Here is a 14,592-nt window from a genome sequence, read left to right on the forward strand (position 1 = left end):
AGGCTAGAAAGAATAGAAATAGACTGGCAGTAAATTGAGTAAACCCCAAAATCCTTCTATAAGAAACAATATCTAGACCCTATCGAGCTTCAAAACTGGAACTTAAGACAACCACCCCCTTTTATGCACATGTCACCATACTTTCTCTACTATAATATAGGGCTGAAAACTTCCATAATAAAACGTTTGAAAAAAACTCAAATCGATGTCACTGTGCTGATAAAATTGTTTCATCCTTTCCCAACTGCCCAGCAAATAAAGTCCAAATTCCTCAGCATGACACTTGACACATACAATACCTCAAGGCTGAGCTTCTGCCTTTGTCTCAGCCACCCTCCCCAATGAACTGACACTCTTGCTGGTCCATAATACTGGTGAATGGACTTTACCATCCAGCCATGCTCTTTTACACCTCTGATCTTCAATACACCATAATCATTTATTCATTCACTGAAGTAACCAACATCTTTGATTTGCCATGAGTCTAGCACTGTGCCACGTGGAAGAGACAGAAATATCTGAAACAAAGGTCTTCAACCAGCTCATGTTCAAATGGAAAAGAAAAAAGAGACAAGTACATAAAGCAGGATGTCATAGATTGGACCACACATTTCATATTAAGAAACAACAGGGAATTTGAAACCATCTCTGCTCTTAGATTACCAAGGAAGAGGGAAAGCAAAGCATCATGTGGTCACTAGGACATGGGGCTTTAGTTGCCAGTAGTCGCAGAAGGAGAATGAAGCTATTAGGACACACACTCCACAAACAAAAGGAAATGCTGTGCACGTGGACGGAAGAAGAGTGACCTTTGCTTGGCCAAGCAGAGTTCGGTATCTGCTATAGCCAATAAGCGAACACTAACGTTTCTGGATAACCATGGCCTGGCTTAGGGTCTGTGAGACTGAAAAGCAGAAGGGGCCCAACCTCCTCCACTGGCAGATCCACCTGCCCTCTGCCTTGACTCACCCTTCCTCACGGTAACGCTGAGGGTGTTCGTGCTGCTTAGTCCCTGCTGGTCTTTCACCGCTAAACGGAAGTGGTAGGTACCCACCTGAAGACCGCTTACTGTGGCTATAGCTTTGTCGATGTTTTCCATCTCCACTGTGCTGGGGCCTCTGTGAAACAGGACAGTCATTAACAAAAGGCAGGGGGCATGGGATTCTGACGACGGCAGGTATGTTGCTTGTGTCCTTATAAATGCTTCTTTTCACAGCAATAATATATACCATCTAGAGAATTCTAAGATAATTTTGTATTCATTTAGATTCTCTAGTTCTATGTAAGAGTCACAAGTTAAAGCCTACTTCAGACAGAGGCTGCTGGATTCCTGGGAAGAGGATTTTGGAGTCTTCTGTTTTTTTAAATTGAACTGTCAGTGAAATGATCAGAATGGAGCCTTATAAACGATTCCTGTTTCTCCTTTGAATAAAATCAGCTGAAATCCTCAGTTATCTTTCGAGAGAGTGTGGAGGAGGAGAGAGCAAGCCAGGTAACTGATCTCCTGGCTCAAGAGGAATTATTCAATACAGCGGAGTCGTGAAGATCGTGGGCTTTGTAGTCAGGAAGACCCACGATTGAGCCTCGGCTCTTGCTCTTACTATCTGGGCAACCAGAGACCCTGTGACTGACTCATCTCTGCAAGCCTCAGTTTCTTCATCTTTAAAATGGGAATCATATTATCACTTACCTCTTAAGAAATGACCTAGGATTCCATGAGATTAAGCACGTACAGCACAGAAAATGCTGGAGGATAAAGGAATCCCCTTGAACTCTGCACTTCTGTTGTCTACAGTCACTGCACGTGGTTTGAGTGAGTGCAGACTGGGGGGCCTCGTGAGGACCCCACCCAGGTTCCCCTGCACCACTTCTGTCATGAAGCTCACCTCACACCAAGACTGCCCTGTCCACCTGCCCCAGCTCCACCTCTCTCCACTGTCAAGGAATGTCCATCTTGTCCATCCACACCTGATACAGAATCCAATCAATAGTTCCCTGGCCACTTCTAGAAATGTGCTTAAATACTGACTCCTCAACACTCTCAAGCTGAGTGTTTAACGTAGACCCTCCAGAGCAGGGGTAATGTTAGCTCTCATCCAGGGGGTGAACCCAGCACTCAGTGATGAGATGCGCTGACTACCTGACATGCTCCCAGTGGTAGAAAACAATGCCGTGGTCATCACTGCTTCTGCTCCCATCCAGGGTGGTGCTTTCCACCGGGAAGACCAGCTCCTGATCCGGACCGGCGACAGCCATCGGAGGCCTGTTGTCTTCTAGAATTATAGAAACGGTGTGAAGAAATATTATCTCTTTACATTAAGTCTGCCATCCCCTGATTTCTTTATTTAAGCAAATTACTCATATTCAGCTCAGGCAGCTACTAGAGCATGCCCTGTCCTTTGGGAATCCTGGGGTGAAACACTGCAGTCTCCTAGCTGACCCAGGAGTTAAACATTCTAAGTTTGAGATGGGGGTTACAGGCAGCAAGAAATACTGTTCCCTAATATGTACGTCTTTGGTTTCTTTAAAATACCTTAAAAGTCATGGAGTGGGACTGTAGTTAATTCCCCAATGTCTGGCCACAAGCCATCTGAGTATCAAGCCACACATAACTACCAGCCTCTTCAAGAATGCCCTAGAGCTTTGCAGCAGAGTGGGGCATGGCATCAGAGCCCACAGTGACTCTGGAGATAGCTCTCATTTTGTCCTTCATGCCATGGTTTGGAGACAAGCCGGGACATAATTCAGAACCACAAAAGCAAATTGCCTTGATATTAAGATTCAGCTCTGCAGCCCTGATTTCTTGATAGTTCAAAGATTTAGAGAATTTGTACCAAATTTGGCTGGTCTGAAGCCCAGAAGCCCAGATGTCATTTCTGTTTTAATCTCTGGGGCTAAATCCCTTTCCCATCTCACCTACCAGGCTGGACAATCACAGTGACCACAGCTGTGGATTGCTGCCTTGAAGAATCTGTTACCATCAGCTGAAATGTATAATTTCCTTCCTTCATTGCAGACAAATGAAGGTACGGTGTCTCTACTCCCTAAGTAACAGCAAATACAAAAATGAAAAAGAAAAAACAATATTAAAGAAGCACAAGTAATTAGCATGACATAATGAAAAACTAGTGATTTTACTAAATGAGGAGATCCTGCTTTAAAAAAAAATGTGCGTGTCCCAGGAAAATGGGATCTGAAGTCCATTGTCTATCCTCAGATGCTATTGAAAGAATATAAATTAATATGGCCTTTTTGGAAGCCAATCTGGCAGCATCCATTCAAATGTTAAAAGAACATGCTCTTCAACCCAGCATTTCTACTGAGTATCTACACTAGAGAAACGCCCACGTGTGTAATGACGGAGACTCGCCCATAGGTGCTGACTGAGGCATTGCCTATGACACCAAAAAAAATGGAAACAATCTAAACAATCATCAACAGGGGAATGGCCAAACCCACCACAATACACTGTGGGATGCTAGTTGAAAAAAAAGTTTAAAAGAATAAAGTAGATTTATAAAGAATAAAGTGGAAAGATGTCAAAGACATATTACGAAGCAAAAAAAGAAAGCTGTGAAACAATGGATACAGCGTGATAGATATTTGCTACATGCACATATACATGTATGCAAACACATAGAGGAGATTGGTATGCACACACATTAAACTCATAAAAGTAATTATCTTGAGTAAAGGGACTTGGAAGAGGTCAAGGTGTATTTTCACTTTATCAGAATTTGAGTTTGTTTTTTTGTGTGTTTTTTTTGTTTTTTGTTTTTTGTGTGTTTTTTTTTGCGGTACGTGGGCCTCTCACTGTTGTGGCCTCCCCCGCTGCAGAGCACAGGCTCCGGATGCGCAGGCCCAGCAGCCATGGCTCACGGGCCCAGCCGCTCCGCGGCACATGGGATCCTCCAGGACCGGGGCATGAACCCGCGTCCCCTGCATCGGCAGGCGGACTCTCAACCACTGTGCCACCAGGGAGGCCCTGTTTGTTTTTAACCACAGGAAGTAATTAATGTATTACTTTTATAATCAAAAATAAATTTTGTGGGCTTCCTTGGTGGCGCAACGGTTAAGAATCCTCCTGCCAATGCAGGGGACACACGTTCGGGCCCTGGTCTGGGAAGATCCCACATGCCATGGAGCAACTAACCCCGTGAGCCACAACTACTGAGCCTGTGCTCTAGAGTCCGTGAGCTACAACTACTGAGCCCATGTACCACAACTACTGAAGCCTGCGTGCCTAGAGCCGGTGCTCTGCAACAAGAGAAGCCACCGCAATGAGAAGCCCATGCACCGCAACGAAGAGTAGCCCCCACTCGCTGCAACTAGAGAAAGCCCGCGTGCAGCAACAAAGACCCAGTGCAGCCAAAAATAAATAAATAAATTTAATTTAATAATAAGAAAAAAATAAATATATATATATTTTTTGACGGTACGTGGGCCTCTCACTGTCGCAGCCTCTTCCGTTGCGGAGCACAGGCTCCGGATGTGCAGGCTCAGCGGCCATGGCTCACGGGCCCAGCCACTCTGTGGCATGTGGGATCTTCCCGGACCAGGGCACGAACCCGTGCCCCCTGCGTTGGCAGGCGGACTCTCAACCACTGCGCCACCAGGGAAGCCCTAAATAAATAAATTTTGTTATTTTTCTCCATTTATTGTTATCTTTTGAATTGAATTTTTTGCATGTATTTTTTTCTTTCTTTCTTTCTTTTTTGTGGTACGCAGGCCTCTCACTCTTGTGGCCTCTCCCGTTGTGGATCACAGGCTCCAGATGTGTAGGCTCAGCGGCCATGGCTCATGGGCCCAGCCACTCCGTGGCATGTGGGATCTTCCCGGACCGGGGCACGAACCCGTGTCCCCTGCATTGGCTGGCGTACTCTCAACCACTGCGCCACCAAGGAAGCCCTGCATGTATTTCTTTTCTAAAAAGGTTTACTGAAGTATAGTTGATTTAAAATGTTTCAGGTATAGAGCAAAGTGATTAAGTTATATATATATGTGTATATATATATATATATACATATTCTTTTTCAGATTCTTTTCCATTATAGGTTATTACAAGATATTGAATATAATTCCCTGTGCTATGCAGTAAGTCCTTGCTGTAAATATAAATTTTTTAAATGCTAGGACAACAAAACTTTTCAATAAGGCATTTTTTCAATTGAGTATATAGTAGCTAGCTACTTATTGCCTACAGGTTAATACCCTTTCATTTTGTTGCTGCTGTGTTGTTGGTAATATTTCCAGTTATTGCCTATGTTTGAAGTTCATGGCATCCTGAAAAGGATTTTTAACTTTAAGTCCTATTATAATTTATTTATTTTCACAGATCACAAGATTGTCTAAAGATAAATGTATCTGTTTTATTTATTTATTTATTTATTTATTTATTTTTGGCTGCGTTGGGTCTTCGTTGCTGCGCGCAGGCTTTCTCTAGTTGTGGTGAGTGGGGGCTACTCTTTGTTGCCGTGCACAGGTTTCTCATTGCGGTAGCTTCTCTTGTTGTGGAGCAGGGGCTCTAGGCGCGCAGGCTTCAGTTGTTGTGGCTTGCGGGCTCCAGAGCGCAGGCTCAGTAGTTGTGGCTCATGGGCTTAGTTGCTCCGCGGCATGTGGGATCTTCCCGGACCAGGGCTCGAACCCGTGTCCCCTGCCTTGGCAGGCAGATTCTTAACCACTGTGTCACCTGGGAAATCCCTGTGTGTGTGTGTGTGTTTTAGAGTTTTAGTGGAAAAATGGAAAAAAAATGGATAGAAAATCAAGTGTGTTATCACAAGGGGAACTTCTGAAATTTGAAATGCATTATTTTAAGAACTTAAAAAAAGGGCTTTTCCCTACTATGACTCAGTAGAGCAAAGTACTTTTTTTCTGAAGAGCTCTATAAAGTATAATTTCCTAGTAATATGTGCCTCAAAATTAATATGGTTACATGAATGCTTATGCACACAATAAAAAGGAATCTTGTGGCAAATGAGAAGTGAGCAGACTAATTCCCTGAGAGCCCTCAAAGCAGCCATAGGATTCAGGTAGCTGCACAGGCTTCACTGACCTTCAGTGACCTCCCCAGCGCAAAGCATAGCCTCTGCAGCCTGCCTTGGCGATTTTTAGACTAGTGTAAGAGAGGCTGGTTTAAGAGCTGATCTTTGCGATTGCCCCAATTCATAAAAAGCGTCACCCCTTTTGACATCTTATCAGTCAATCACAAGGCAGTGACATTGTTACTGTGGATAATCTAAGAGTGTCTGCAGCAGATGGGCAGGTGTTCAGAGCAGCGAGGCTAGGTCTGCAGCCCAGCACTAGTGACTTCCTTTGGATATATGTTCATTAGACTTGGATGTACTGGGGCATTAGCTCTGGGCACATACTTCCCAGTAATTAGGGAAAGAAAATTTGGAATATTTTTTAACTGAGAAAATACAAAATACCCATCTTCCTGTTTGTATCCAAACCCCACCAAATGCGAATTCTTAACCTAACAGAAGCAAACAGAGCATTTGCCACAACTCTTAGGTAGAGATGAACTCTGTACCAAGTGCTCTCCAAGGGTATCTAGAGGACTCACGGCTCTTTCAAGACCCATGCATCCAACCAGTCATTTTTAATTCATCATAATCACAAAGCACTTTCCAGAAATATCAAAAAGTAAAGTAGGTCAGTTTTCATGGAATGTCTGACTTCACCATAAACACTAATGAGAAATTGGTCTTGGACTGGTGAGATGGAGTTTGAAGGAGAAGAGGAAGGTGGTAATGTAAGGTACTATCTTTCTTCCATTAAACTCTTAAATAATAACATAACTTCAAAAATACCAAGCTTGGCTTCCCTGGTGGCGCAGTGGTTGAGAATCTGCCTGTCGATGCAGAGGACACGGGTTCGTGCCCCGGTCCAGGAAGATGCCACATGCCGCGGAGCGGCTGGGCCCGTGAGCCATGGCCTCTGAGCCTGCACGTCCGGAGCCTGTGCTCTGCAGCGGGAGAGGCCACAACAGTGAGAGGCCCGCGTACCGCAAAAAAAAAAAAGAAAACAAGCTGGCCATCACCAGAAGTAGAATAAGCAAACAGCTCACACATACTCACGCATACAAATACAGCAATGTTTCAAGGTTATTATGACTTTAGACAGATATATTCGCAATCTGAACAAATCAAAAGGTAAATACAAAAAGATCTTCACAAGAGCCCACTGGATCCAGAAAAGGTAACATGCAGTTTCTAAAAATAGGAGAAACAAAATAAAAAGGAATTTTCTGATAATGAGGTTTAGATTAGATTATTCCTAAGGTTTATCCTAATACTAAAATAATATTTCTGTAGCAAATGTTAGGTCAGACTTTTCCTAAACTAACCTCAAGGTCAAGTTGTCTGTACAGGAGCTGCTTAGTTGCTATCCTGGGCTTATATAGAGTGGGTGAAGGAAAGTGACATAAATTTGGAAGATTTGTGAGTTTAGCTGTTCTTCTATTAGTTGTAATATATCAGACAACTTTATAAAACATTTTCTGAATTTAGCTGCCCCCTGTACCAATATTTTAGATAGATAGATAGATGGATGGACGGACGGACAGATGAACACACAGATAGACAAATAAAAGTCTGAAGGCAGGATGGAGAACTCACCTGCATGGCCACCTCTTTGCTCTCACTCCCGGGCCCCAGGGACCACTCATAGAGGACAATCTGGTGATCATCACTGCTCTGGTTTCCATTCAAAGTGATGGAGTTTTGGGGCAAAGTTATGGTCTGATTTGGTCCCGCATTGGCAACTGGTGGATGGTCCACAGCACTGTTGACTATCAGGGCTGCTGTTGTGGAGCTAATGGCTCCATCTGAGTCTGTAACAGTCAGTCTGTGAAAAGGAGAGGAAGCTATTACACTGCACGAATATGACAAATCTCAAGGCAAGTGGTCAATTTAGTCTGCTTATGGTACATTTCTCAGAACAACTGAGAGCAGGTGTAAATAGAAATTTGAGGATGAAGCTGAGGAAAGAACAGAGACCTGAGGCTATGTTTTTTCTTTGTTTCTGTTGATGTACTTTATTTTTAGCTAGTAATATATTCACACGATAGAGTTTTATTTTGTCTGGGTTTCTCATTACTCTCTGAGATGCTGGATGAAGATACCATCCTCAGACAACACAGAAGCCTCTCTCTACCACCTGACACTCAAAGTGTATCCGCTTTAAGTCCTGCCTGCAGGCCTGAGCATGTAGAGACAGAAAATCACTCCTGAACTTTCAGCTACAAAGCTTTTTAATTTTCTCATTCTTTTCTAGAGGACTTAATATGAAGTGTTTTCAGGACACTCCTTGCAAAGCAATTTTAGGATTAAGCACTTTGAAATACAAACGATACTCTGTCTACACAAACAACACAGAAGGCTGCACTGACCCTCCTGTAGTAAACTCATTGGTGATGTGGCAACTGGATCAGTGAAATAAGGTCACTTCATTCTTCTGGGGCCAAGATTTAGTTTGGAGCAGCAATGCATGTGTAACAGGTATAAATAGGAATATGCGAATGAAGCTCTGGAAAGAACACAGGCCTTATTTGTAGGTAAGGTACCTGTACAGGGGGCCCCCATATTCTGGGCCTCTATCCCACATACTCCATACAACCAGGGTCCAAACTCCAGTTCTCGCTCTGATGGCAAACCAAACACCTAAGGTCCTTCCTCCTCAACCAGGCTGAGTCAGGACACATTCTGGGCCCCTAAGGGAATTTCTTCCTAGTAAAATGGGGTTAGCAGTAGGCCTGCCTTGGGACTTCCCTGGCGGTCCAGTGGTTAAGACTCCGTGCTCCCAATGCAGGGGGCACAGGTTTGATCCCTGGTTGGGGAGTTAAAAAAAAACAAACAAACAACAACATAAAAACAAAGTAGGCCTGTCTCCATGAGACAGGTAAAGAGTCATTAAATTAAAATTAATGAAAAGAACCTCATAAAGTGGCATTTCACTGTATATAAATTTTACCCCAATAAATAAGTGTTATAGAAAGACTTTTAAAAATAACTTTTCTGAAGTCCCCTTAGACTTTTATGTCATAAAGTTTCCACAAGTTTACCTTAGCAAAACCCTCAGATAAGAAGTAGACAATAATTTGGCAACATATATCAAACTCCTTAAAAACATACAGGCCTCTGACCCAGAAATTTTACTTGCACTCCAAAATTTAACTATAAGAATGTTCCCCCAAACGTTGAATAATGGGGCTAAATTAATTTTCTAAGATGTATCAGCATCAAACATGATGTTGCAGAATATTTAATGACATAAGATATCCATAATTAATGGGAATCCAAAATCAGATCCACTCATATATGACAACTTGATATAGAAGAGATGTGGTCTTGCAGATTGAGAAAGGACAGACTAGACAATAAACAGTAATGGGACAATAGACTGATTATCCACGTGGGAACCAATAAAATTGGATCTAACCACGGCAGACATGCAGTCAATTCTAGAAGGATAAAATGCCATAGTGAAAGACAAAATGTTTTAATTTTAGAAGAAAATATAGAAAGTAGCTTGTAAAACATCTTATACATTTTGATCCAAGTAAGAAAAGAGTTTTAAGTTTATGTGTATAGAAAAAAGACCATAAATATAAGTACTATACTCTTTTTTTCTTCTTTTATGTTATTTTCTTTATTTGCCATGTGCTCATGTTAATTTTTTTTTTAACATCTTTATTGGGGTATAATTGCTTTACAATGGTGTGTTAGTTTCTGCTTTATAACAAAGTGAATCAGTTATACATATACATATGTTCCCATATCTCTTCCCTCTTGCGTCTCCCTAGTACTACACTCTTAAGGATGTTTATTCCTAGGTAGTGGAATTATGGGAGGTGTTTAATTTCCTTCTTTCTGCTTCTAGATACATTCTGTTTTTTATTTTTATAGCAAACATGCATTATTCTTATTATAAGAAGAAAGTATCATTTTTTTTAAACACCTGCATTGTTACTTGTCTCTCGAAACATATATTTCTTCTGGATCAAGCTGCGGCAGCCAGTGTGGTAAACTAAACATAAATACACGACATGTTTTTATTAGTTCCCCAACCAGGGATCAAACTAGTATAAATACCTACTCAGCAAAGAATATGGCAGATAAGCATATGAAAAGATGCTCCACATCATACAGTATCAGGGAAATGCAAATCGAAACAACAACGAGATACCACTACGCACCTATACGATGGCCAAAATCTGAAACTCTGGCAACACCAAATGCTGGAGAGGATGTGGAACAACAGGAACTCTCATTCATTACTGGTGGGAGTGCAGAATGGCGCCGCCACTTTGGAAGGCAGTTTGACAATTTCTTACAAAACTGAACATACTCTATAAGAGATGATGACTTTCAGACAATAAGGTTGCAGCTGGAAGCTACTAGCAGATGTTGTTTTGAGAATGACTGGTGGTGTCCTTAGATCCCATACAGTTCAGAAAATTCAAGTTCTCAGCAATACACAAACATGTCTGAAATCACGTCTACAATGGCCACCTAGTTTTACCTTGGATAAACAAACAAAAGCTACTCTATTTTGACTTTTAAATGCATTCTCCTCCTCAATGGCCAAACCAAATGTACAATGTATGTTTAATAAGCCACAAAACAGGCCACCAAAAAAACCCCAAAAAACAAAAAAACCAAGCATACTCTTACCATACGATCATGCTTCTTGGTATTTACCCAAAGGGGCTGAAAACTTCTGTCCACACAAAAATCTGCACATGAATGTTTATGGCAGCTTTATGGACAATTGCCAAAACTTGGAAGCAAGCAAGATGTCCCTCAGTACGTGAATGAATAAATAAACTTTGGTGCATCCAGACAATGAAATATTACTCACCACTATAAAGAAATGAGCTATCAAGCCATAAAAAGACACGGAAAAATCTTAAATGCATATTACTACATGAAAGAAGCCAATCTGAGAAGGCCACTTACTATATACTTCCAACTGTACGATACTCTGAAAGAGGCAAAACTATGAAGACAGTAAAATGGTCAGTTGTTACCAGAGGAGGGGGAAAAGGAGAGGGATGAATAGGCAGAGCACAGAGGATTTTTAGGGCAGTGAAAATACTCTGTATGATACTATAGTGATAGATATCCGTCATGATACATTTGCCCAAACATATAGAATGTACACCAAGAATGAACCCTAAGGTAAACTATAGACTTTTGGTGGTTATGATGTGTCAATGTGGGTTAATCCTTGGTAAAAAATGAACCATTCTGGTGAGTGATGTTGATAACAGGGAGACTGAGCACGTGGGGAGCAGGGGACATGTGGGAAATTTCCGTATCTTTCAATTTTATTGTAAACCTAAAACTGCTCTTAAAAAAATAAAGTTTAAAAAAAAACCCCACACATGAGCACTGGATGCCCCATGTGGCTACTCACTCTACCCCTACAAGGCCTATAGATTCCCAGAAATCCACTCAATAATAAAAGAAGCTTTCAGAGCTAGGTAAATTTCTTTTTTTTTTATTGGGGTAAAGTACATATAACTTACCATTTTAACCATTTTTAAGTGCACCATTCAGTGGCATTAAGTACATTCACATTATTGTATAACCATTACCACTATCCATCTCCAGAACTTCTTCATCATCCCAAACATAAACTTTGTACCCATTAAACACTAACTCCCCATTTCTCCTCTACCACCACCCCATGGCAATCACTATTCTGCTTTCTATCTCTATGAATTTGACCACTCTAGGCACCTTAACTAAGTGGAATCATACAACATTTGTCCTTTTGTGAGTGGCTTCATTCAGTTAACCAAATGTCTTCAAAGTTCATCCATGCTGTAGCATGTCTCAGTAATTCATTTTTTTAAGGCTGAATAATATTTCTTTGTGTGTACATACCTCATTTTGTTTACTCATTCATTGGTTGATGGACATTTGTGTTGTTCTATTAACACTGGAGTATGCTATAGACTGAATGTTTTCTGTTCCCCCCAAAACTCATATATTGAAACCTAATCCCTAATGTGACTGGTATTTGGAGGTGGGACCTTCTGGGTGATTAGGTCATGAGGGCAGAGGCCTCCTGAATGAGATTTGTACTCTTACAAAAGAGACCTCAGAGAGCTCCCTTACCCCTTCTACCACGTGAGGACACAGTGAAAAGATGGCTGTCTATAAACCATGTGAAGAGGGCCTTCACCAGACACCAAATCTACCAGCACCTTGATCTTGGACTTCCCAGCTTCCAGAGGCATGAGAAATAAATTTCTGTCATTTAAAAGCCACCCAGTCTATGGTTATTTTTGTTATAGTAGCCTGAATGGACGAAGATAGTGTACAAGCATCTATTTGAGTCTCTGCTCTCAGTTCTTTGAGGTATATATCTAAAGTGAGATTGCAGATACGGCAATTCTATGTTAAACTTTTTGAGGAATTGCCGAGCTATTTTCCACAGCAGCTCTACCATTTTCCATCCCTACCAGCAATGCACAAGGATTCCCATTTCTCCACAGCCTCACCGACACTTGTTATTTTCCATTTTTTAAATAATAGCTATCCTAATGGAGTAAACTGCTTCTTAAGCTGAGATTTCCAATAAACCAAAACAGAAGTTTTTACAACATGTGTAAAATCTAAAGCATTTTAGACCACCTCTGTGGACTTTTTAGTCAAAGATGAATCCAGTCAGATGCTTGAGAGTTTCTTAAGCTGGCTAGACTTCTGAGGATTCATAAATACATATGTACGGGCTCCAGATTCTTAAAGCAGTATATGAGGTCTTAAAAATATAATAAGCTAAAGTGTGTGGGGTGCAGCTAAGCAGCACTTAGATGAAAATTATACCTGTGAAAGATGTATAAGCTTTTAAGGAAGCTCTAATATGAATGAACCAAGATTCTACTCTAAGAAGTTAGAAGAAAAAGAACAAAGTAAATCAAGAGCAAACAGGAGTAAGGAAACAGTAAAAAGCAGAAAAGAACAAATTACAAAACAGGCAAATATAATTAAAACAGTTCTAGTTAGGGTTCCTTGAGAAGATAAAATTAACAAATCCCTTAATTAGACTTATCAAGAGAAAAGGAACACAAATCACCAATATTGGAAATGAAAAAGAGGTTATCAGTACAGATCCTACAGACATGAAAGGATAATATGAAAATACTATGAACAACTTTATGCCAAAAAATATGATAATTTAGAAGGAATGGATGAATTTCTTGAAAAATACAACTTACTAAAAACTGACACAAGAAAAAAACAGATAACACATCGTCATTAATCAACTATACTCCAATATAAAATAAAAATAAAATAAAATAAAATAAAAAAGAAAAATAAAAAAAAAACAGAAAATCTAAATAGGCTTACATCTATGAAAGAAATTGAATTTGTTATCAAAACTTTCCCCAAAAGAAAATTCCAGGCCCAGGTGATTTTACTGGTGAATTCTATAAAACTTTCAAGGAAGAAATACCACCAGTTGTTCATAAGTATTTCAGAAAATAAAAGAGGATGGATCACTGGTCAACTTGTTTTATTAGGCCAGTATAATCCTCATATCAAAACCTTGTGACAATGCAGAAAGAGAGAGAGAGAGAGAGAGAGAAGAAGGCACAGACCAAATCTTGCATGAAGACAGACATAAAAATCCTGACAAAAATATTATCAAGTTGAATCCCATGCTACATAAAAAGAATATCATGGGGGCTTCCCTGGTGGTGCAGCGGTTGAGAGTCTGCCTGCTGATGCAGGGGACACGGGTTCGTGCCCCGGTCCGGGAAGATCCCACATGCTGTGGAGCGGCTGGGCCCGTGAGCCATGGCCACTGAGCCTGCGTGTCCAGAGCCTGTGCTCCATAACGGGAGAGGCCACAACAGTGAGAGGCCCGCGTACCGCAAACAAACAAACAAACAAAAAGAATATCATGATCAAATAGGGTTTATCCCATGAATGCAAGGTTGATTTAACATTCAAAAATCTCACACAATACATAAAAATAACTCAAAACAGATCACAGATCTAAAAATAAAACCTAGACCTATAAAACTTAGAAAGAAAACAGGATCTTTGCAATCTTGTGATTAAACAAAGTTTACTTAGATAGAACACAAAAAGCATGAAACATAAAAGAAACAATTGATAAATTAGACAATCAAAATTTAAAACTTTTGCTCTTTAAAAGATACCCTTAAGAGAACAAAATGTCATATACTGGGAAATATCCACAACACATATATAAAACAAAGAACTTGTTTCAGAATGTATAAAAATCCTACAACTAAGTAAGATGTAATTTTTAAAACAGGAAAAAGATCTGAATGGAGACGTCACAAAAGAAGTTATATGAATGGTCAGTAAACACCTAAAATATGCCTAATAGCATTAGTCAACAGGAAAATGCAAGTTAAAACCGTAATGAGATACAACCACCCATCAAATTAGATACAATTAAAAAGACTGATTACACCAAGTGTTGGTGAGGATGTGGATTCTGGAACTCTCATCCACTACAGCTGGGAATATAAAATAATACACCCACTTTGGAAAAGAGTTTGGCAATTTCTTACAATGTTAAACATAAGCTCACCGTAGAACC

At 40.5% G+C, this 14,592-nt stretch overlaps 1 protein-coding gene across 6 annotated transcripts in view; it reads right to left on the minus strand.

Annotated features, from left to right (window-relative positions):
- Window positions 1-14,592, minus strand: part of KIAA0319 (KIAA0319 ortholog) — a 74,596-nt gene that overhangs the window by 16,719 nt on the left and 43,285 nt on the right. For all 6 annotated transcript variants that reach the window (XM_067752117.1, XM_067752116.1, XM_067752119.1 and 3 more), the window contains 4 exons: window positions 7,620-7,848; window positions 2,921-3,044; window positions 2,141-2,273; window positions 970-1,118 (listed from right to left, as the gene is read on the minus strand). In XM_067752117.1, the coding sequence (XP_067608218.1) occupies window positions 970-1,118; window positions 2,141-2,273; window positions 2,921-3,044; window positions 7,620-7,848 (635 nt within the window). The remainder of the gene's footprint in view (window positions 1-969; window positions 1,119-2,140; window positions 2,274-2,920; window positions 3,045-7,619; window positions 7,849-14,592) is intronic.

This window comes from Pseudorca crassidens, chromosome 10 (genome assembly GCF_039906515.1).
Source record: "Pseudorca crassidens isolate mPseCra1 chromosome 10, mPseCra1.hap1, whole genome shotgun sequence".
NCBI classification, from domain to species: Eukaryota; Metazoa; Chordata; class Mammalia; order Artiodactyla; family Delphinidae; genus Pseudorca; species Pseudorca crassidens.